This window comes from Rutilus rutilus (genome assembly GCF_951802725.1).
Source record: "Rutilus rutilus genome assembly, chromosome: 18".
NCBI classification, from domain to species: domain Eukaryota; kingdom Metazoa; phylum Chordata; class Actinopteri; order Cypriniformes; family Leuciscidae; genus Rutilus; species Rutilus rutilus.
Window position 1 is genome coordinate 18033756 of NC_140231.1, and position 24653 is coordinate 18058408.

A 24653-nucleotide genomic window follows, 5' to 3' on the forward strand; every position below is an offset into this window, starting at 1 on the left:
TCACTTTTTATGAATTTAACACATCCTTGTTGAATAAAAGTATTAATTTCTTTCTAGAAAAGAAAGAAAAAAACATTTGAACAGTATTGTATTGTTACAAAAGATTTCTATTTTAAATAAATGCTATTCTTTTTTTAACTTTATATTCATCAAAGAATCTTTTAAAAAAAAAAAGTATCACAGGTTATAAAAAAAAATATTAAGCAGCACAACTCTTTCCAACATTGATAATAAATCAGCATATTAGAATGATTTCTGAAGGATCATGTGACACTGAAGACTGGAGTAATTATGCTGAAAATTCAGCTTTGCATCATCTAAATTATATTTTAAAGTAGGCTATATTTAAATAGAAAACCGTTATTTTAAATTGTAATAATATTTGACAATATTACTGTTTTTCTGTATTTTTTATTTTAAAAAATGCAGCCTTGATAAGCATAATTAGCCTACTTCTTTCAAATTTTTTTTAGAAATAATAATATTTATATTGACGAGACTACCTGACAGGCATGGTGGAGAAGTTCATAATTTTCTAGCTGGAAATCAGAAGACAACAAAATGACTTTACACGTTGGTCACAACACACTGATTTTGGTAAATATTTTTTGTAACATAAATATTATAATTAACCTAACTAATGATGTCCCATACGCACACACACGCACAAATCCAAATGAAAAATTAAATCCATATAGGCTTTTAAACAGTTTAATTTACTGGGTAATTAAGCCATAAAACAAGATGAGGCACATGTCATGTGTTTGCTCTCTACCCAGTTCAGTGATTCATGAATGTCCTACCAGTTCTTCAACGGTTCGCTTATTCATACATTTCAAACCTACACGTCACCTATTGGCAAAAAATATGGCTGTAATTGAAATTCAACGTGTAGGGTGTGAGCTATGGAAGCTTCTGGAGCTCTCAAACCACATGTTTTTAACTTCGGGACGTTTACTTGGTTTCCCAGTGAATATAATTTTAGTGACAGTTAGTTGGCGCTATTAGCAAGAATGTAATGGCCATTAGAGGCACATTAGTATCCACTGAGGAGAAAAGGCGGTAGATTGGAAACGATAGATGCTTCACTGGTGGGGAGGAGAGATAGAGTGGGTGTGAGGAGGCGTTGAAACATTTTAAGAAAAGTTGTAGCACGTGTTTTGGTTAATTTTGCATCATTCGCTCTGATGGATTTATCATAATTTTGTCATTTTTCTGCTATCGAATCTGTGTTAGCTACATTTCAATTAACGGGAGATGGGTTTAAACGAACTTAACAACGAGAAATAAGATGAACGAGCAGGATATACTGGTCTGTTTTGATCATAATGAAGGAAGAGAATCGTATCATCGTATGCATGATTCCCAGATTCCTCCAGCATGGATGGACCCGGATAACTCAACGGCTTTTCACATTCGTTCGGTAGGCTATTTTTTCTTTTTCTTTTTAAATATTTTAAGATATTTAGCCTACTTGAATATATTTTCAAATCAACTGAATTAAATAAAAGGAATACCTCGGAGCTAACAATAGTTGTTTAATATGGTGAAGATCTTCTTCTGCAATAAAAAGCCTATAATTGTGAACAGTTTATAATATTTATTTTGCAGAATCTCACTGAGGAGACTACATCTAGCCCAAGTCTTGATGTAATTACATCTAGTCCAGATCTTCAGTGGCTTCTGCAGTCCTCTCTACTTTCCCAATCAGAGACCACATTGGGAACATTTTGTTCATTCATACCCAGCACCACCATGCCAAACTGCCCCTGTTTGCCACAGTGCTCCAGTCCAGACCAGTCCTATAACGGAGCAGTAGGGGACAGTGCAGCAGGACATACTAATAAGCATGTAAGTTACTAATATTTCTGATATTTTAAGAGTTTGGAATGCAGAATATAGTGAAAGTGAACTTGAGTGGTTCCGGTGACTCATTCATTTTTGGTAAAAAATTGAAATGACTCACACCTGAATCACAAAGGGGCATGAGAAGTGAGTCAGTGCTGTGGTATTTGAGCGGGAATCTTAAAGCGCAGGCTCAGATGGATCACTTTGACATTGGTGCCAATGAATGAGTAACAGGAATAGCATATTTGGAATAGGGTAGAATTGCTGTGTGTATGCTTATCAGCCGTAAGATGGCAGCACCATCATCACTCTTTTAGACTTAAAGGGTTAGTTCACCTAAAACTGAAAATTATCCCATAATTTACTCACCCTCAAGTTATCCTAGGTGTATATGACTTTCTTCTTTCAGCCAAACACAATCAGATTTATATAAAAAAATAAAAAAATCCTGTCTCTTTCAAGCTTTATAATGAGAGTGAATGGTACCAAGCCCAAAAAACCGCATCCATTCATCATAAAAGTAATCCATACGGCTCCAGGGGTTTAATAAAGGCATTCTGTTGCAAAGCGATGCATTTTTGTAAGAAAAATATCCTTAATTATAACTTTATAAACTATAATCACTATAGCTTCCAGTAACGTCTATCCGCATGTTCACGAGAGAGTCGAGTTCCGGCTTATGACGTATGATGTAGGTGTAGCGTAAGCTTAGGTGAGAGTAGACGCCTCTCGCGGTTCAAACAAATAGGGCTGGGCAACAAACTCAAGCTCCTCCAGCATTTCTCTTTAAAAATTCTCGTTTTAGACTTCTAATTCGTGACCGTTGTTTTGTTTTGCTCTATCCTCTGTGCTTCCGCTTTCGTCAATACGTCGGGTCAGAGGTCACTCTTCTGCTAGAACTAGACTCATGTACGGCCGTTACCGGAAGCCAGTGATTATACAGTATATATAGTTTATAAAGTTTTAAATATTCATATTTTTCTTACACAATCACATCGCTTCACTTCAGAAGGCAATTATTAACTCCCTGGAGCCTTTTGGATTACTTTTATGATGGATGGATCCTGGACTTCATTCACTCCCATTATAAAGCTTGGGAGAGCCAGGATATTTTTTTTATATAACCCTGATTGTGTTTGGCTGAAAGAAGAAAGTCATATAGGATGTCTTGAGGGTGAGTAAATATTGGGATGATTTTAATTTTTGAGTGAACTATCCCTTTTACGCTTAATGGTTCTTAAATGAAATTAGTCTAAAGACGGCCTTCTTTTATAGATGTCCTCTGAGGAACTTGACAGGATAAGGATCCGCAGGGAAAGGAACAGAGTAGCAGCTGCCAGATGTCGGGATCGCCGTCGGATGCTTATAGACACATTACAGAATGTGAGATGAGTTATTATTTGTGGTATAAACTATGCTATACAGAAGCCTAGTTGTATGTCCTGAGCTTGCGCTTTGTCTTTCAGGAGACGGATCGTTTGGAACACGTGAAGACACAACTGGAAGAAGAGATCGCTGCACTTGAAAGGGAGAGAGAAAGACTGGAGTTGGTCTTTGAGGCACATATGCCCATCTGCAAGTTAAATGACCCAAACCCAGAATAAACACTGATGCTGGTCATGTTTAGTGCTGAAATCTGCTGGTTCAGATCCAGCTGTGTATTATATAACGTAATAGGCTTATATTTGTTAAAGAAAGCGAAATGTTGAAATATATTGGTACCTTGAGAATTATTATCTTGCATGCAGATTTGTTTTACTTGTTTTTGTAATAAACCACAGCTTCAAATGATGTTTCTCTGTCAAATCTTTTTGTACCATGGGTGAAGGGGTGGACCTTAGCTGGGCGTAAGCTCCATAAATTGTATATTTATTGATCTATTATGTACTGTTTAAAAGTACAGTAAAAACAGTCATTTTGTGAAATATTATCACAATTTAAAATGACTTTTCTATTTTGACATATTAAAATGTAATTTATTCCAGTGATGGGATTCTTTGATTAATACAAATTTCAAAAGACTAGCTTTTATCTGACATTTAATTTTTGTAACAATATAAGTCTTTACTGTCCGTCCTTGTTTCTTTAAAAACATTTTCTGGTAGAGTTAACAGATGGGGTTTTTTTCCCTTTTTTTTTCTTCTTCAAAATAACACAAAAACATATACATTTTCCAATGGCAATTGAACCTCCAATAGTTTTACCACAAATAATTACTTTGGAGATGTGCAGATTTAGTCAATTATTAACATTAAAGATAATTGAATTACCCAAAAATGCCTCAATGCATGTTTCCTAGGCTACATGGCTAATGTAGGCAACGGTTGTTGCAAGTTTGCTGAATAAAGTGTAAGTCAGAAACATTACACAAGCGCAAAAATGATATACCAGGACATTAAAACAGCCAAACATAAAATAACATGATATTTCTCAACATTTTGTTCAGCTGTTTTCACAATCATGTGCATTGTTTATTCCTTAGCAGCAGGTGGCAGTCGCACATATCATCCTATCAGACCGAACGCTCGACGGAGGGCAATGTCTGGTGAATGTAGTCAAACCACCAGAACAGGATTTGACAGCATCTTCTCCTTCCAGTTACATGTACCACAGCAGCAGTCAGTGTTCATATGCTATTATTTGTTTGTATTCCGGCATAAAGCGCATATAGATAGATATGCACGTGCGTGTTTGGAATTGTAAATGCGTAATAAGTTCAAGGTTCTACAGAACGATGCACTTTTTGCCGTATTTTTTTCCTTTTTGACTGACCTTTCAGCACAAAACAAAAATAACACGATAAGTTTAAATCATCAGTTTGACGTCAATTTTCTTTGAATTAACAGGTTACAGTGGTCATGTATTACTTAGATTTGTCTTTAAATATAAGCATAAAACAATTAAAAAAACAAACTGTTTAACAAATAATAAACTATTGCCATTTTTAAAAATCAAAAAGTTAGTCAATGCTGCTATGACCGCTATATCAAATTGTTTTATTAAATTTTAATACATTATTTAAAATATTTTGTTTATTTCTTCTTGCTTTATGAAAATGTCTACGGAGTTTGATGTGTTTGTTGGGAATACCACTGTCCTGGATGAAGACGTGTACCAACTATGGTTGGATGGACACACAGGTTAATACATTTTTATGAGCTTGTAATACGCACTTTTCCGTTTAACATTTCAGGTGATGATATATTCTTCATCTCGGTAAATAGTCAGAGATGCCGTGAAAATGCAGATGGAAGCAGGAGCCTTGTTGTGTTGTGAAGCCAATGCAGACGTTTTACACAGCGACACCATGGACCAGTTCAGGACAGTGTGAGCGGCTCCTACAGACCCCTTCCAAAGTGGCCAATCAGCTCCCTTTCCAGATCCCTCCTCACCGTCAAACCATGCTTATTGAGCAATATTAACCAACTGCAGAATCGCAGAACCATACGTCATAGCAGTGTGAGGATGACAGCGCCAGCCTAACAATCTGATGCTGGAAGTGGGCGGGGTAATGGCATCTAAGGGTTGGAGATGGGTAGGTTTAGGGGTGGGTTCAGGGGTCAGGGGGTGGAGATGGGTAGGTTTAGGTATGGTATATGTATGGTATGCGGTTCCGGCATCAGACTTTTAGGCTGGCGCTGTCGTCCTCACACTGCTATGACGTATGGTTCTGCGGTTCTGCAGTGAGACCTATCTCTTATTGAGTGGTCTGTGGTCCTATTAGAGTTTGCATCCATTTTCTACAATATTACCAAAGAAGTTTTAGTTGTTAGCTAGGGCATCATCTGTGTTTTGTTGAGGTTTTTTGTTTCTTGCCACATTTATGAGTTTGATACTGTATATGTGTATGCCAGGGAGGTGCTCAGTAAGAATCTCCTAAGGGAACAAAAAAGACTTGGACAACATCAGCTGAAAGACTGGGATTGCACACAAGAGCTGTTGTCGACAGGTGGCGCAAACACTCTGGCTTCTTGTATTTTTGAATGCCTCTCTTGGAAAGGATGAATATTGCATGATTTGCAATGCTATTTTACAGAAATTATTTTGTCAGTGTACTATAATATGTCTTTGTTCATAGAGCTGTGTATGTGAATGCCGAGGCTCTTTAGGTCGGGTAGAATTCTGGATCTCTGACCCAGTTAGTTTGCTGGCTTCCATGGCTGCAATACACAGTGTTTTCTGGCAAACGGGGGTGTCGAAATACTTCTGGGTAAATTGGCAGTGGGCGGGATCACACAGACCAAAACAAAAACATTCAGACATGGGATGCACTTTTCAAAGTAGAATAACTGGCTGTAGCATTGTTTTTGCATTTGAACTTTGTATGTTTTCTTAAATATCTGCATACATATTATGGTATTTTTATGCTTTAGAACAGTAAAAAAAAAATGACATACAGCACCTTTAACTAACGTTAACAGAGATTAATAAATACTGTAACAAAAATTTTGCTCACTGTAGAAGGTTAATGTTAGTCAATGCATTAACTAATGTTAAATTATGGGACCTAAATATAAATGATTACTATTTTAACCCCTTTTTTACCCTTTTCTCATTTTGTCAATTTCAAGTGTGTGTTTAAAGTGGTGGAAGAGCTAAAAGGCCCCCTAGTGGAGAACATATAACATCACTTTCTCCTGTCTGATGTTCTAGCAAGGTGAGACTTTCACACATGAGGACAAATGAAGCATATACAGTATATTCTCTACCATTCCCTTACAAGTGTTAAACAGCAACTGTTCCACCTATTGAAATTGTGACCATTTCTAACTTTCCAATACCAAGGATATAAACGTGAGCCAAAAAACATATTTCTTACCTGTTCTTGTTATAAAGATGAAGATGCTTTTGTGATTTAATACAACCAGCTTTACCATTGAAAGCTTTTGGAGTTATATTTGAAAGCAATCGTAAACCTGTCCAAACCTAGGATACACACAGGCATATCTTAAAACTGATTTTCTGTTCTGTTCATCCTCTTACTGTTTTGATTGGTTTTTCTCCTCCATTACTTTTTCTCCTCGTATGCTCTTTTCTGTTCTCTACTCGCTTTTCACACTCTCCCCTGTCCTCTCACTGATTCAGTCATGTCTCTGTGCAGGGACTATGCCACCATTGTATTCTTTGCTAAAAGTCGTTTTGATACAGGGTACTACAGTACTTGTCTTTCCAGGACTTTGCCTTTTGCGCTGTTACAGCTAATCACCTACTGGACTGTGGGGGCAGTTGGTAAGATGTTTTTCTTTAAGAGACAGTTCTCTGACAGCTCAGACTGTCTGTACTTACTAATATGCACTGCAAAACTGTTTTGCACTAAACCAAGTAGAATGCATTTCAAAGAGAAGTAGGTACTATGAAAACAAGCATGTATAAAAACAACAAATATGCACTGCAGAAACACTACAGCAGCTTTGGTGAGTGTCTTTTTGTAGCACGCAATGGTGACAGGCAGAGTCAAATTTAAGCAAGCAGGGAGGTGACAGTGCAAAAACTGTTCAGCCTATGGCCACTAATTAGGAACTATTTGGAAAATCCATAATGGGAAATGTTATAGTAATGAAGCAAAATTAATTGGAAAGAAAAGGCATTACAGGTTTATGCATTCTCATATATATATATATATATATACGAAACTGAAACACCTAGTTTTAGACAACAATCATTTATTAGTATGGTGTAGGGCCTCCTTTTGTGGCCAATACCGCATCATTTCGTCTTGTGAATGACAGATACAATACAAGTCTCTTACAGTGGCCAGAGGGATTTTGAGCCATTCCTCTTCCAGAACTGCAGCCCAGTTACTATGTGATGCTGGTGGAGGAAAATGTTTTCTGATTCGCTCCTCCAAAATACCCCAAAGTGGCTCAATAATATGTAGATCTGGTGACTGCGCAGGCTATGGGAGATGTTCAACTTCACTTTTATGGTCATCAAACCATTCTGTCACAAGTCACAAGACCAAACCATTATGGTCATCAAACCATTCTGTCACAAGTCACAAGAAAGACCAAACCATTATGGTCATCAAACCATTCTGTCACATACCATTCTGTCACAATGGCCATTCTGACCATTCTGTCACATTATCATGCTGATTCATGGCCCTTCAGGGTACAATGTTTGAACCATTAGGTGCACATGGTCCTCCAGAATGGTTTGGTAGTTCTTGGCCATCAAGTACAGTAGGGAATGCCATGACCAAACCATGCAGCCCAAACCATCACTGATCCACCGCCGTGCGTCACTCTGGGCAGCAACAATCCGGGTGTTAAGCCTCTTCTGGGCTCCTTCACACCGTAACTCCCACTGATGTGGGAAAGACAGTGAAGGTGGACTCATCAGAGAACAATACATGTTTCACATTGTCCACAGCACAAGATTTGCACTCTTGGCACCAATGAAACACATTTGGCATTGGCACGAGTGACCAAGGTCGAGGTGCGCATTTAATTCTGCAGTGATTTGGGCAGTTGTGGTCTGATGGAGACAATCCAATTTAGTAGCCAGACATCCCTTTTAGCCAAGTGTTGAGTAAGTTGAAAAAGTATTAAATTACTAACTACTACATCTTTAACAGTGTAATTCGATTATTGTACTAATTACTCTCTAAAAAGTATTGGATTGCTTATTACTAATTACTTTCTAAATCCCATATCAACCTCAACCAGTTGAACAATACAAGGATAGACATGAAACTGCCCTTTAATTCTTTCAAATAAATAATATAAAATTGCATAAATTATTCTTGAACTGACCAAAATATTTAAAGGGAGAAAGCTATTAACAACACACAGTTTAACATTAGATGTTACATTTTGATGTTAAATCCACTATTGTTTTATATAGAATTGTTCTATAGTCGATACAGCTGTTATTTCCTGTAATTAAATTACAGAAAATGTAAGAGTAATCCTTTACTTTTTCAAAAGGAAAGTAATTCAATTACAGTAATTATTTACTTAGTAATGCAGGAATGTAAAGTTAGTGAAGATTGGCTACTAGTCCGTGCATATACAGTGGTGGTCAAAATTGATGGCACCCCTGATAAATATGATAAAAAATGGCTGTAAAAAATAAATCTGCATTGTTTATCCTTTTGATCTTTCCTTCAAAAAATTGGCAAAAATCTAACCTTTCATTGAAGTAAAAGAATTGAAATTGGGGGGTAAATCACATTATGAAATAAATGTTTTTCTCCAAAACACGTCGGCCACAATTGTTGGCACCCCTAGAATTTTTTATGAGAAAAATATCTCTGAAGTATATTCCCTTTAATATTTACCTTTATTAGCACATCAGGGTGACTAGGAACATGAAATTGTCCAGCTATGACTTCTTTTTTCACAGGAGTTTAAATATGAGGAAACACAAAGGCCAAATTCCCTGAATCATCCATCACAATGAGTAAAACCAAAGAATATAGTTCTGATGTGCAGCAAAAGATTGTTGAGCATCATAAAATAGAAAGTGACTGTAAGAAAATAGCTAAAGAATTGAAAATCCCCATTTTGACCATCAGGGCAATAATTAAGAAGTTCAACTAAAGATGTTACGAATCTGCCAGGAAGAGGACGTGTGTCTATATTGTCTTAATGGACGGTGAGGAGGATAGTTTGAGTGGCCAAAGACTCTCCAAGGATCATAGATGGAGAATTGCCGAGATTACTTGAGTCTTGAGGGTCAGAAAGCCTAAAAAAAAAAGATCAAACAACCCCTACATCCCCACATGTTGTTTGGGAGAGTTTCAAGAAAAATCCTCCTCGCTCCTCCAAGAACAAACTCCAGCATATTCAGTTGTCAGACACGACTGGATCTTCAAAAGGGACCGGATTCTGTGGTCAGATGAAACTAAAAAGGGGCTTTTTGGCAGCAAACCCAGCAGATGTGTTTGGTGCAAACAGTGCTGAAGAGTACTCCATGCCTACGGTTAAATATACTGCTGGATCTTATATGTTGTGGGCCTATTTATTTGCTGGAGGTCCTGGACATCTTGTTCAGATACATGGTATTATGGATTCTAGCAAATACAAACAAATAAAAAATCAAAACCTGACGGCCTCTGCTAGAAATCTTATAATGGGCCGTGGTTGGATCTTCAATCAGGACAACGGTCCAAAACAAACATCAAAATCAACATAAAAATGGGTAACTGAGCACAAAATGAAGCTTCTGCCATGACCGCCCCAGTCCCCTGACCTGATGAGTGGACTGAACTGAAGAGAAGAAGCACCAACATGGATCTGGGAATCTGGATCTGGAGAGATTCTGTAAGGAGGAATGGTCTCTGATCTCTTGTCAGGTGTTCTCCAAACTCATCAGGCATTATAGGAGAAGACTCAGATCTGTTATCTTGGCAAAAGGAGATTGCAAAAAGTATTTAATAACAGGGTGCCAACAATTATGGCCAGCGTGTTTTGGAGAAAAATATTTATTTTATAATGTGATTTACCCCCACTTTCAATTCTTTTACTTCAATGAAAGGTTAGAATTTTGTGAATTTTTTGAATGAAAGATCAAAAGGATAAACAATGCAGATTTATTTTTTACAGACATTTTTTATCATATTTTTCAGGGGTGCCATCAATTTTGACCACCACTGTATAGGCGTGAAACCTCCAACACTATATTGGCCAGTGTTTCAGTTTCATTGTCCAACCCCTATATATATATTTGTATGTTTATATAAAATTTGTTTTCTTTTTTTATTTGTTTTATGTTGGATAACGTGGATGAACATTAGAATTTGTCAAGAGTTCTAGTTAGCATTGCTTCAAAACTCACACACACACACACACCAAAGATGTCCGGGATCTGTTCATCGACCTTGTGGAGAAGGAAATGCACTGACACTGTAGATAAACTGCACGGCACGCCATGAGGCGATATTTGTCCCCCGAATAGTCCCAGGTTGAATGTGACAGAATGATTTTCGCTTCTCCTCGCAGTTCATTGAACCGTGCCGGTCAGATAAATGGACAATCGGAGACCTCAGACTTTTCCTCAAGCACTACAGCAGCTCTGTGCACACGCTTCAGGCTTTCAGGTTAGTATACATGCATTTATGTGTGTTTGTGTTCACTTTATCATATAACATTTTTTTTGTTAAAAATCCAGTTAGCGTGATCAAATCTCTCTTTGCTAAATTTTACTACCTCAGATCCCTCTGTCTGTATATTAAAGTATTCTTGTACAATAGATTTAACTTGAGAAAAAAAAAAAATCTGCCTTAATTGCTGGTTTTAAAAGTGGTCATTAGGATATTCCTGTTACTTATTATTTGGGTAATAGTAGCTACCTGTTTGTGTGCCCAGCGGGTGTGGGTCATCAGCAGGGGGGCTGGTCAGCTCTGGAGTGTATGGATGAGGAGACACTTTTACTACCATATAAAAGGCCAGAGCTGGGACAGCTGTCACCCCCTACAAATGGTCATGGAAATTTCCTCTGGATATCTGCAGAAAAGTCCTCATGGGAACTTTCCCCGGCACTCCTGCTGTTTCTGAAAGTAGGCTACCTCTGTTGTTTCCATCAAAGCCATTGTCTTAATGGTTCTTAATTCTTTGTGTAATGAAGACGCAAGATGTTCCTGGCACCGGGTTGTGTGTTACAGTCAAATCAGGAGGCCTTGCCTCCTTTTTTGCCCTGTTAATTTGTGTCTGCATTCCTTTTTGACATCCCCCAGTAAATATCCAGCAGTGCCAGACACAAGCGAGCTTGATCAGGATGAAAGTTAACCAGGTAAAGTGTATTAAAAATGGGAAGCCTATGAATTGCACAGGATTTGCCTAATAAAACCCAGGTGGATTGTTTTGCAAGCGGACAAAACATAATAGATTTGGGATTTGGTCTGGAAACCAGGAATTTGAATCCTTGGGGGCTGGAGGAAAAAAAAGGCAGGAGGGTGAAGGGTGGCAGAGATGCAGGGGCCGTACTGGAGGGGAAGAAGTGGGCCGTCCTAAGCTCCTTTCAATAGCATTGCATCTTTCCTCACATTCAAAATACACAGCCATCACGGCCTGGGTCCTGTCTGTGGTCAACAACAGGCCGCTATATGCTGAGGGAGAGAGAAATCCATAGACATAGAGACAGACGAACAACACGACTTCTGCCGGACAGATCAAGCGAAGTGAGTTTCAAACCATCTGTATTTGTCATTTCAAACAATCTGTAAACCATGTATCATTCCAGGACTTTACTCAGTGTTTCTCTACTACGAAATGAGTGACAGGAAATGAGTCAATGCTTTGCCAGATGTGACAGAAATCTTTAGTTTTAATTGTAACAGTTATAGTTGAGGTTTGTAGACAAGGCTGTTGGCTTATTTTTGGACGGATCCGAGTGCATGGAATTGCCGTCATATCCTGCAGAGTTCAGACACTGGCCATGTTACTGCCTCTTATAGGCAGGCCAACTCCACTGTTCCAGAACAAACAGTAAAAGCAAGTCCCTAGAAATCTAAGGAAAAGTCAAGTCAGTTTATTTATAGAGCACAAATAAAAACTAGTAATGTACCAGATTGTAGATAATTAAGCAACCAAAGGTTAAAAAAACTTAAAGCTACAGAGAAAGATCATCTTTAATCCTGAAACATGAGTGTAGGAAGATGTAGTTTGTCAGATGATTTGAGAGTCCTAAAGGGATAATGAAGGTTGAAGAGATAAGATGGAGCGGCTATAAAAACAAATAATAAAGCCTTATAATGAATTCTTTATTGCAGTGTAACAAGTTTAGAGAGGCCAGAACAGTTGAGATACTGTCCATTTTGGACAATAAAGTCCTGTGTTAAGAGTGTTACAAAAGTAGTAACATGCAATTGTTTCCTCAAAAAGCTATATATACCTGTTTTAAACCAGTTATTAGTTTTGCTGACATAGATAAATCTGTTTAGGTTGATTCTGTGATTACATGTTATATTTGTTAATGTTACCATTATTGTTGTGTACAGTAGTCAGGATGATATGAAGGCATAAATAACTGTCTTCAGATCGCTGAATGTGAGTAATGGAAAGTCTGTCATCCAGTCACGCCGACTTGTCTTGTTTCGAAGAACAGCCTATTATCAACATCAAAATCATAAACTTGCATTTATAACTTACGGTATCACATATGCCATGGAGTAATATTTGTTCAAGACTTATATTTATGTAAACCTAATCTCACTTGAAAAAATGTCCATGCTGGTTCAGGTAAGTTACTACTGGTCTAGCTGCTAGACAATGCTATTGTAAACACTTGCAATAAGGTTCATTTAGTTAGGTATCACGAACCAACAAACAATACTCTTACAGCATTTATTAATCTAGATTAATACATTTTAATATTTCACATTGTATAAATTAACAATAAATAATGCATTAAGAAAGCATGAATATGAATAAAAGTATTATATGATCATATATTTATAAATTAACATTAACCTAGATCAGTGTTATTTTAGCATACTTTTGATACTATTATAATTTGTATATATTTTCTTTCCTTTTAATTTTAAAGTTTGTAATTTTTAATGTCTATACAGAGTAGAGTTTATATTGTACTGTCATAAAGCTAATTAACAATCCTAATGGTGACACACACCAGTACCAGTGCCCAATATAACATGTTTATTAGCAATTACCTTTGTTCTTTTTTTACAAGGGTTCACCCCCACCTGTCTGTCTGCCCCCTCCTTATATTACCAGAGGAGACGAACAGACCTCCTTGCACGTCTGTTCTCTCTTATCGGGCCTCTTTGGAGTGAGAGTGTGCCTTTACGACATCTATATCCAGCTGTGAGTGTGGCAGTGTGAGTGTCCTGTACCCTGTAACTATGAAGGCCACATATGTGCTACTTTGTGTGGGTCTGCTTGGTCTTCCTGCTACAATCTGTCAGTCTCCTGCTGAACGTGACTCTTACACAGTAAGTAATTTGACAATTTCTCCATGTTCCTTCTACCATCCCCTTCATGCTTGAACATGTACATTTCTATCTGCCTTCCTACATAACTCCCCATATGTAGTGTGGTATTGTATGCTGTCAGACATCAGTTTGCATTAGAAGTCATGTTCCTGTCAATGAAAGTGTTTGAGTGAGACTGCTAATGATTAAAGATAACACATAATAAAGTGTGTTTTCTCTGCCAGGAGTGTACAGATGGCTATGAGTGGGACGTGCAGACTCAACTCTGTCGAGGTGGGTGGAAGGTCATGTGCCAGAGAAAGAGAGAGAGATGATGAGAAAGTGATGCATTTTCTCTTCTAATTATGTTGTTGGTTAAATGTCACATGCACAATCCGTCTGTCCTGCCCCTGTGTCTGGCTGCATCTTTGAATGTTAAAATACACTATGTCCCGATCAGACGCGACGCGATAAAGTGCAGGCGATCAAAACAAGATGTAGGCCTATAACTGTGCAGGGTGACCCCACCCGCTTCAAAATCACATTGGTCCAAAATCCTGCTTCATATAAATGCACAGCTAAATTATGTCATTTATGTAAATTATGTAATGCTTTTTGATGTTAAAATACTCTCTCCCTTCTTACCTTAATATGCAAGATACAACATATCCTAACAGGGTTGCCTCAAAAAAACAAGTAATAGTCATTTCATCTGAGATTTTGTCCTGACCTGCCACAATGGTAGCCCCGCCCATTGTGTAATCTGATTGGTCCAAATCCCGCTTCACCGTCAAATACCTTGACATACAAATCAGAGATTTTCCAAGGGAGAGACTTTGATACAAATTACCAAAATTTAGCTGTTAACTTCACGTTTTTATGATTTTAAAATCTTTATGGTTGTTTTTTTAATGTTTGACTCTCTTAAAGGGATACAGTACTTCACCCAAAAACTAAAATTCTGTCATCATTTACTCTCCCTTATGTCGTTCCTAACCGGTATGACTTTCTCTCTTCTGCGGAACACAAAATAAGATATTTTGAAGAATGTTGGTAACCAAACTTCTTTGAAGGTCCACAGAAGAAAGAAAGTAATTTAGGTTTGGAACAAGTAAATGATGGCAGAATTGCTAAAGAGTTAAAAGATTTGAGAAAATTTCAAACCGCTGTATATACGTATGATATTTGTTTTACATGTCTAGCATTTAATAAAAAATAAATTTAAAAAAATGATTTGACATTCAAATGACTTCTCACCTGGTGAGAAACCTATTTTTTTTTTTCTATTTTACTTAGACATAAACGAGTGTGATACTATTCAGGAGGCATGTCAAGGAGAGATGAAATGCTTCAATCACTATGGTGGTTACCTGTGCCTTCCTCGCTCTGCCCATGTGGTCACCGCACCTGAGTCCTCCAGCCAATCAGAGCCCAGTGTGCCTGTGGAAACTAACGAGGCCTTTAACCCCTGTCCCGTAGGCTACAGGGCCCAAGGAGAAACCTGTGTGGGTGAGTTATTTAAAGGCAGATGTGGGAAATCCTATTCATATGGTTTTAGATTGAATATGTGCATCAGTGTGGCGTACAGAAGCTCTTCATCATTTAGAGGATTGTGTGTGTGTGTATTGGACAGACATTGATGAGTGTGAATTGGACATGCATAACTGCCAGCCCAGCCAGCAGTGCATCAACACCGTGGGCACCTACACCTGTCAGTGCCCTGACGGCTACAGCAAGATTGGCATAGAGTGTGTTGGTGAGAGAAGAAATGATCTGTCTTAACGTCTGTCTTTAAAATATGGATGTGTCTGTAATGGCTATTTTCACTGAGAGAAACAATTCAAGATTTATAGCAATCTGCAGTCTAGAATCATCCTGGCCGCTTTAATTTGTATAGGATTAGGCTTCTATTCTACAGTCTACAGTGTCTTCTTCTCTCTTCTGTTAGATATTGATGAGTGCAGGTACAGGTACTGTCAGCATCGCTGCGTGAATGTGCCAGGATCTTTCTCTTGTGAATGTGAGCCTGGATTCCAGCTGGCAGGAAACAACCGATCCTGTGTTGGTAAGTCCTTAAACCAGATACTGTACATATTCCAAAAAACAACATTTTCTTATGCACTCACATCATTAGTTTGACAGGTTAATCAAAATGCCTTTTTAAACAGAATTAAAAATTAAAATTCTGTCACTGTTTCGAACTTCTTTCCTCCATGGAACAAGATGTTTTCCAAATTAATGGCCATGGGGGCTCCAGAAATGACAGAAAAGCACCATCAAATGAGCATAAAGTGATTCATACGATTTGCGCATATGCACTTGCACTATATAATAGCTCTGTTTGAGGTGAATGCCATGTTTGATGTCCGTGAAGATCTGTTATTTGAGAATAAATCATTAATGTCCATATATATTTAACGTTAATGAGCATGAATGAGACATAAAACATATTACTAATTGGCACTTTCATGGCAAACAAATATTTTTTTCATTACTTTAACTCAAATGAAAATTATTTAACCAATTTCAACTTCATTTAAGATTCAAACAAAGTTAAGTCATTTTTAATGTTATTTAAATGAGCCAAAAAAAGAGTTGAAAGACTTTGAGTTGAAATACTGTCTTTAATACAGTAGTTCAATTCAATTCAATTCAAATGTATTTGTATAGCGCTTTTCACAATACATATTGTTTCAAAGCGTCGAGTCTTCTCTTCACGGGCGTCGAGTCGTCTCTTCACGGGTGTTGGGGCATCTGTAGTTTCCATGGGAGGCTGGATACAAACTGGAGCTGACGATCTGTATTTATCTCGGGACTAGCGTCCCGAGATAACAACAGAAAAGCAGATGGGAAATAATTAGCGTAGCTGCTGTTCATAATATTAATGCATTCAATCTGATTCAACTGTGGTATAAAAGGTAATTATTATGTGAATGCTTGGCTAAAGAGATGCGTCTTTAATCTAGTTTTAAACTGGGACAGCGAATCTGAGACTCGAACAATATCAGGAAGACTATTCCAGAGTTTTGGAGCTAAATGTGAAAACGCCCTCCCTCCTTTAGTGGACTTAGATATCCTAGGAATGACCAGAAGCCTCGAATTTAGTGATCTTAAGGAGCGCGATGGATTGTAGGGCGATAGAAGTTCCGTTAAATACAGGGGAGCTAAACCATGTAGGGCTTTATAGGTCAGTAGTAATACTTTGTAATTGATACGGAACTTTATAGGTAACCAGTGTAGAGATGATAGAATTGGTGTTATATGATCATATTTTCTTGATCTAGTAAGAACTCTAGCGGCTGCATTTTGCACTAACTGTAGCTTGTTTATAGAGGATGCAGGACAACCAGCTAATAAGGCATTACAGTAATCTAGTCTCGAGGTCTTTTACTGTAGAGGATAAAGTAACAGGACATCCTTCTAAATTGAAGTTGTATTGTAAGAGGTTTTGTGGGCAGTTTTTTGGACTAATAAGTAATACCTCCGTTTTATCTGAATTTAATAGCAGAAAATTACACGTCATCCAGTATTTTATATCTTTAACACACTCTGTTAATTTAGATAATTTATTGTTTTCATCTGGTCGTGATGAAATATATAATTGAGTGTCATCAGCATAACAGTGGAAATTAATTCCATGTTTTCTTATAATATTACCAAGTGGCAGCATGTATATTGAGAATAGCAGAGGGCCTAACACAGATCCTTGCGGCACTCCATAGTTTACTGGAGTTATGATCGATTTTTCCCCATTTAAACAGACAAAATGGTAACGGTCTGATAAGTACGATCTGAACCAGTTTAATGCCTGTCCATGAACACCAGTGTAGTTTTGTAGTCTATCTAAGAGTATTTTGTGATCTACAGTGTCGAACGCAGCACTAAGATCGAGTAAAACTAGTATTGAGATACAGCCTTGGTCAGAAGCTAGAAGTAAATCATTTGTAATTTTTACGAGCGCAGTTTCAGTGCTATGATGCGGCCTGAATCCTGACTGAAATTTTTCATAGATATCATTTTCTTGCAAGAAAGAGCCCAGTTGAGCGGACACAACTTTTTCTAGTATTTTAGACATAAATGGAAGATTTGAAATCGGTCTGTAATTTGCTAGATTATTATGATCTAATTGTGGTTTCTTAATAAGAGGTTTTATAACTGCCAACTTGAATATTCTTGGAACATGACCTAAAGATAAAGACGAGTTAATAATATTGAGAAGAGGCTCTTCCACTACAGGTAACACTTCTTTCAGTAGTTTAGTGGGTATTGGATCTAATAAACATGTTGTTTTAGATGAAGTGATAAGTTTATTTAGCTCTTCCTGTCCTATAGTAGTAAAGCGGTGTAGTTGTTCTTGAGGGATAATTGAGGCTGAATCATAAGACACCATTAAAGATTGTACATTTACAATTGTGTTTCTGATGTTTTCTATTTTCTCAGTGAAGAAATTCATAAAATCATTACTACTAAACTGTAACGGAATATTTTGCTCAGGTAACGTCTGTTTATTTGTTAGTCTAGCCACGGTGTTAAATAAAAACCTTGGATTATTTTGGTTATTTTCTATTAGTTTGCGGAGGTGCTCAGCCCTGGCTGCTTTTAGGGCCTTTTTATAACGTGACATACTGTCTTTCCACGCGATTCTAAAGACCTCTAAATTAGTTTGTTTCCATTTACGCTCTAAATTACGAGTTTCTCTCTTGATATCATGCGTAGCACTGTTGTACCATGGTGCTTTCGTTTTCTCTCTAACCTTTTTTAATCTAATTGGTGCAACGATGTCTAATGTACTAGAGAAAATGGTGCTCATAGTGCTAGTCATTTCCTCTAGTTCATCTGTTTGTTTGGGTTCACTGAGCAACTGAGATAGATCAGGCAAGCTATTTGAGAATCTATCTATAGTGGTTGGAAGGATTGTTCTGCCTGGTCGATAACGTGGCGCAACATGACAAATTTCAGCAGTACGTAGTATGCAAGTTACCATGTAATGGTCAGTGACTTCATCACTTTGCGGTATAATATCTATATCGGTTGGATTGGTTCCATGTGATATAATTAAATCTAGCGTATGATTAAGACGATGAGTGGGACCAGTGACGTTTTTCTTGACCCCAAAGGAGTTTAATAAATCTGTAAACGCAGCCCCTAACGCATCATTTGTGTTATCTACGTGTATGTTAAAATCTCCAACAATTAATGCTTTATCGACATTGACCAATAGATCTGAGAGAAAGTCTGCAAACTCTTTTAGGAAATCAGCGTAAGGCCCTGGCGGTCTATATACAGTAGCCAAGGCTAGAGATAATAGGGATTTCTTTCTTACATCTAAGAGAGTAACATTTAGCACAAGTACTTCAAACGAATTAAACCTGTGACCTGTTTTCTGGGTAACATTAAGAATATCTTTATAGATTGTTGCAACACCACCGCCACGACCAATCAGACGGGGCTCATGCTTATAACAGTATCCAGGAGGAGTAGACTCATTAAGACCGAAATAATCATTTGGTTTAAGCCAGGTTTCAGTAAGGCAAAGTACATCGAAACTATTATCTGTGACCATTTCATTCACAATAACCGCCTTAGGTGTGAGTGATCTAATGTTTAGAAGACCTAGCTTTATAAATTGTTTTTGTACACTAATATTGAGATTTTCTGGTTTAATCACAATTAGATTTTTCCTAGATTCTACAGTAGATTTAATGTTTGACCTCACTAAACGAGGAATAGACACAGTTTCAATATAATGTTCTACATTGGTACTTATATCAATTAAGTTTGGACAGCAAAGAGTGTGATTTGGACTTTGACTTACTAGTCATATGGTGTAGTTAAAAATATACAGTAGTTAAAAATATACAGTAGTTAAAAAATTTAAAGCAGAAACGTATTTCTTAGTTCTTTTGTTTCTTTTTTTACGGTACAGCACCTATTCTATTAACTTTTGTTGTATGGAAAATGGCAGAATGAACATACTTCAGAATTACTTCGTTTGTCTTCCATGGAAGAAAGTTAAACAGGTGTGGAATGACATGATGGTCCCAGCAAACACCAGAGACTTGGACCAAACATTTCAAGAGCGTTGCGTTAATGTTGTAAAAGCCTAAAGAGAACCTACACAGAATGTTTTTTACTAGTTATTTTTATGTTTTATTTTTATAACCCTAAACTAACCTTCGCAGAACATTGCAGATGCTAATACAAAAACCTAATAGATTGTTGTTTTTAATGTGCAAACTTTCACTTTAATGCTTTCTATTCAGAAATGTTATTTAGCACAGAACTTCTAACATCTCTGTTCTTTGTTGTCAGATGTAAATGAGTGTGAGATGGGAGCACCTTGTCAGCAAAGGTGTTACAACAGTTATGGCACATTCCTGTGTCGCTGTGATCAGGGCTATGACCTGGGACCTGATGGATACTCGTGCAATGGTTATTAGTGCACATTAGACATTAGCTTAATAGTTTTTGAAAAATTGATGATGGACTGAATGTGACTGGCTTTATTTCTCTTCTCCCAGATGTTGATGAGTGCAGCTATTCCAGTTTCCTTTGCCAGTTTCAGTGTATGAATGAACCTGGAAGATTTTCCTGCGTTTGTCCAGAAGGTTACGAGCTACTTGGAACACGACTCTGCCAAGGTAAAAGTCCCCATATTTAAAGACGCCATATTATGCTTTTACAAAGTCTTGATTTTTGGGGTGGTTTACTAGAATAGGGTTTCATGTTTGAATGTAAAAAAACATGTTGTTGCAGCACCTCTTTTCCCAGCCTATAACGCTCTGTGTAGTTCCTACTGTGAAGCCCCTCCTTCAGTAAAGTGCAATGAGCTCTGATTGGTCTGCTGGACCAGTATGTTGCATAATAGGTCCTCTTTAAAAAAAAATAATAATAATTTTTAACACTTACGTTCCTCCTTATACCCTACAGCATTTATAGCACTAAATGACTCTTACATTCAGCTTGTCATAATGATTCTGTGTGTAGATGTGAATGAGTGTGAGACAGGCACTCATCTGTGTGGGGAGAGACAGGTCTGTGTGAACATCCATGGCGGGCATCAGTGTTTGGACTCCAACCACTGCCAGGACCCCTACGTCCAGGTCTCAGAGAAGTGAGCTAATTTTAAAGACAACATTTAATTGAATCAGTCATGTTTTGGCACTTTTCAGTATTTAATAGAGGTGTAACAATACATCTATATCAACATATATATATATATACAAAATGTATCTTTGTGTAAATTAGTCACATAATATAATAATATCGATATAACGATCAATATACCACTGAATCGAATTGTTATCATATCGCTGAATTCTTTAGGTATCGCCAAATATCGTATCATTGGCTATGAGAATCAATATCGTATCGTATCGTATCATATCGTATTGTATCGTATCATAATGAACCATCCAAATTACACCCCTAGTATTTAACACCCTTCTCCATTTTTTCCTTTTCATTTTTTGTCACTTTCTTTCTATCCAGTCGTTGTATATGTCCAGTGGTGAAGTCGGAGTGTCGTGACATGCCTTTCTCCATTGTGCATCGATACATGAGCATCACCTCTGAACGCTCAGTTCCCTCAGACATCTTCCAGATCCAGGCCACCAGCGTCTATCCTGGAGCCAACAACTCCTTCCGCATTCGTTCTGGAGACGAAAACGGAGAATTCTACATACGGGTTAGTCAGAGACGTAATGTCTTTTATACATCAGTTTCAAAACTTAAGTTACATAACGTGTGATTTAGTACTACGTACTGGTAAAAATAGATCTAATTTGCTTTTTTTAATATTATTATTATGGTAACACTTTATTTTGCAGTGTCCTTGTTACATCATTTACATGTACTTACCATAGTAATAACAGTAAATTATGCATAATATACATATACATGCAACTAACCCTCAACCAAACCATAATTCTACCCTAACCCTATAGTAAGTACATGTAGTTGCTTAATATTACTCAGTACTTAAATATATAAATGTACTTAAATGTACTTATAATATAACATAAAGTGTAACCAAAATAATATTACACTACTGTTCATATTATATATATCATATTGTATATTTTTGAAAGAAGCCTCTTATGTTCACCAAGGCTGCACTTATTTGATGTAAAATCAGTAATATTTTGAAATAGTATTAAAAATTAAAATAACTGATTTGTATTTTCCTTCAGAAATCATTCTAAAATACTGATTTGCTGTTTAACAAACATTACTTATTATTATCAATATTTAAAACAGTTGTGCTGCTTAATTATTGAACTGTGAAGACAATTTTGTGGATTATCAATATTATTATAATCTTTTGGTTATTTTTTGATGGACAGAAAGCTCAGTAGAACAGCATTTATTTAATGCATTCTTGCTGAATAAATGTTACTTTAAAAAAAATCATACTGGCCCCAATCTTTTAAACTATAGTGTATTTTATTATATTATATTATATTATAATGATATTATATTATAAAGATTGGGGCCAGTATGATTTTTATTTTATTATAATAACACTTTATAATAAGATTTTTATCACATTATTAATACATGATCATTGTCACATATTAGTTTATATTGATTATTGACCTAATAGTGCCGAATCTTAAATATTTTGTTTTATTGTTTCATCTCTTGTCCCCAGCAAATCAACAACATCGGTGCCATGTTGGTTTTGGCCCGAGCAGTGACTGGACCAAAGGAGTACGTCCTGGATTTGGAGATGGTGTCTGTCAATCCTCTCATGAACTATCAGACCAGCTCTGTTCTTCGTCTCTCCGTTTATGTTGGACCTTATGCTTTCTGAGGAGAGAGAAATGGAGGGATGAACATAGACAAAATACTGAATGACAGAAGAATTTGAATTCAGTCTATTTCTGCTTCCATGTGTTAAGAATTAGGAACACAATTCCAGAATTCACCAGCTAATAATGTGAAATTGTCTTTTTTTGTTACTGATTTTGGCCTGTAACTGCGGGTCTATTCCGGGAAGTGCTAAAGCATCTGAACATTCATTCCTCTCACTTTGTCACCGTGGACTCATTCTCACACATACATGCAGCATACAAGTACACACACACACACACCATAAACACAAACACATATCAGCTCCAAATATTTCAGAAAGATAGATCAACATTAGTAGATCTTATTAGTGCCAGTTTTTGCTAATAAAATCCCTCAAAACATATTTACAGTATATTTATATCTAACCTACATACAACACATATTCCAAAGTACCTTTGTAATTACATGTATCTTAGTGTAATACTGTATTATCTCAGAAAACACTAACAAACGAAAGACAAATACAGGTCTCTATGGGCCTTGAATGAAACAAATTTCTTTGTAAATAATTTGTGAAACCATTCTTAAGTATATTGCTGCATTTTGTCTAATGCGTATTGAATTCACTTCTGCTCCTTGACGATACAAAAATCTGTTTTTTTATTTTGTTTTGTTTTATTATATTTTTTGCATAATTCAATTTTTAAACTAAAAAGTAAATAAATGTTAAAAAATAAATGTTTCTTGTCTGTAGGCTGAAAATAACCCAATTTTTGTTCATGCTAATAATGTCGGTTGAATTTCTCTTGATTGGAAGTGTTGAAGGTAAGTAAATGAAATGTATTACTCAGGTGTCTCCACATGGTGACAGTGTAACACTGTGAACACATAATGAGTTTTACCTTTTTGCTATTAGTTGAAAGAACCGTTATTACAGACACATTTAAGGGGCAAAGTTCACATATGTGTTGCCTAAACTAACTGTCACATGTTATAGGTCTACTGTACATCGTTACTACTGTGCATAATATGTTAATTCTGAAAATATGTATTTACTACAAGATTTGAAGTTGTTCTGTAGTTTCGGAACAAATTTACTGTAGGCCTACATCATAGACAAAAAGACAGAACAGCTGAAGAAGTTAATGGATAAAAAAAGTAACAATGAGTGTATGAAAACTGATGCCAAATGCTAATTGGAGTGTGAAAGGCTTGTGTTTTTGCAGGCCATTCATTAACATCATTTCATCAATGGACTGGTCATCTCGCACTTGTTGTGGAATAATGGCGTAGGAAATAACGAGTAGGAAGTTCTATTTGAGTCAGCGTCTGATTTATTACTGCTATATGTGTGTGAAAGCATCTGTGCTAATTATAACGGCATGGAGTGTATTGTCAAGTGATAAGTGTGAATTTAGGCAAGTGTAGCTCCAGCAGGGAAATGATGAGCTCATTGATGGTCAGTGTTGGCACAGAGGGCTTGTGGGCAGTGTAGCAGATGGATGTAGGTGTGATGGGAGTAGCTCAGCACACTGACAATCATGAGATGATGCTGTAATATTTTACATTCTCCAGTTTTTTATTAAATTGTCTCTGAAGGTACCACAAGCCTTTGGATATCCAGCAACAGGAGGATATTAACCTAGTACAGTACAAGCAAGGAATAATTGACGACGGGCCGTTGAATTATTAGAAAAATAGTGCACACCCGAAGTGGTAGTGGACACGCGAAGCGACGTAACTTTACAAATACATTCGAAATAACTGAAATCGTTTGGCAAAGTGATAATGAACTCCATGTAATGCGATCAACACCTGTCTGTAACTACTTCAGATTCAAGCATTCAACAGCCCCAGCCCCGTAGTCTAAGCCTTTTTAATCCGCTTTTAACGGAAATTAAATTAATATATCTATTAGTTTAATATATCTGTTTTAAAGTAAACAAACGTTCATATACCTGTCCATAAATAACCTAATTGTGTCTAAAAATAAACAAGGTTAGTTATTTTCACATGCAGAGGAAAATGGGCCCCATTTTGGAGCTATTTTTGTGGCTTACAAGGGTAATGTTACACTGGGTTATAAGGAGAGTAATTTTCCCGTCCACCCCCTCAAATACACGTCACAACCAGG

At 36.9% G+C, this 24653-nt stretch overlaps 2 protein-coding genes across 3 annotated transcripts; both read left to right on the forward strand.

Annotated features, from left to right (window-relative positions):
• The first annotated feature begins 1106 nt into the window (after positions 1-1106).
• Positions 1107-3633, forward strand: fosl1b (FOS like 1, AP-1 transcription factor subunit b). Its single transcript, XM_084388177.1, has 4 exons — positions 1107-1423; positions 1612-1851; positions 3124-3231; positions 3315-3633. The coding sequence occupies exons 1-4, from the start codon at positions 1292-1294 to the stop codon at positions 3450-3452; spliced, it is 618 nt and encodes a 205-aa protein (XP_084244303.1). The 5' UTR covers positions 1107-1291; the 3' UTR covers positions 3453-3633.
• Positions 3634-11853: 8220 nt separating this feature from the next.
• Positions 11854-22680, forward strand: efemp2b (EGF containing fibulin extracellular matrix protein 2b). Of its 2 annotated transcripts, XM_084388137.1 has the most exons (11): positions 11854-11971; positions 13615-13744; positions 13969-14017; positions 15020-15232; positions 15357-15479; positions 15672-15788; positions 20036-20155; positions 20245-20364; positions 20711-20837; positions 21215-21410; positions 22377-22680. In XM_084388137.1, exons 2-11 carry the CDS (start codon positions 13655-13657, stop codon positions 22536-22538), a joined length of 1317 nt encoding a protein of 438 aa, XP_084244263.1. In that variant the 5' UTR covers positions 11854-11971; positions 13615-13654; the 3' UTR covers positions 22539-22680. The 2 variants fall into 2 exon arrangements, with proteins under 2 accessions (XP_084244263.1, XP_084244264.1); XM_084388138.1 differs by lacking the exon at positions 11854-11971 and having other exon boundaries at positions 13533-13744.
• The last annotated feature ends 1973 nt before the right edge of the window (positions 22681-24653 follow it).

Coding starts and splice junctions, on each gene's coding strand:
- fosl1b (XM_084388177.1), top strand. CDS start 1,292: ATGAACGAGCAGGATATACTGGTCTGTTTTGATCATAATGAAGGAAGA. Junction 1,852..3,123: donor CAGGACATACTAATAAGCAT/GTAAGTTACTAA, acceptor CTTCTTTTATAG/ATGTCCTCTGAGGAACTTGA. Junction 3,232..3,314: donor TTATAGACACATTACAGAAT/GTGAGATGAGTT, acceptor TTTGTCTTTCAG/GAGACGGATCGTTTGGAACA.
- efemp2b (XM_084388137.1), top strand. CDS start 13,655: ATGAAGGCCACATATGTGCTACTTTGTGTGGGTCTGCTTGGTCTTCCT. Junction 13,745..13,968: donor CTGAACGTGACTCTTACACA/GTAAGTAATTTG, acceptor TTTCTCTGCCAG/GAGTGTACAGATGGCTATGA. Junction 20,156..20,244: donor TGATGGATACTCGTGCAATG/GTTATTAGTGCA, acceptor CTCTTCTCCCAG/ATGTTGATGAGTGCAGCTAT.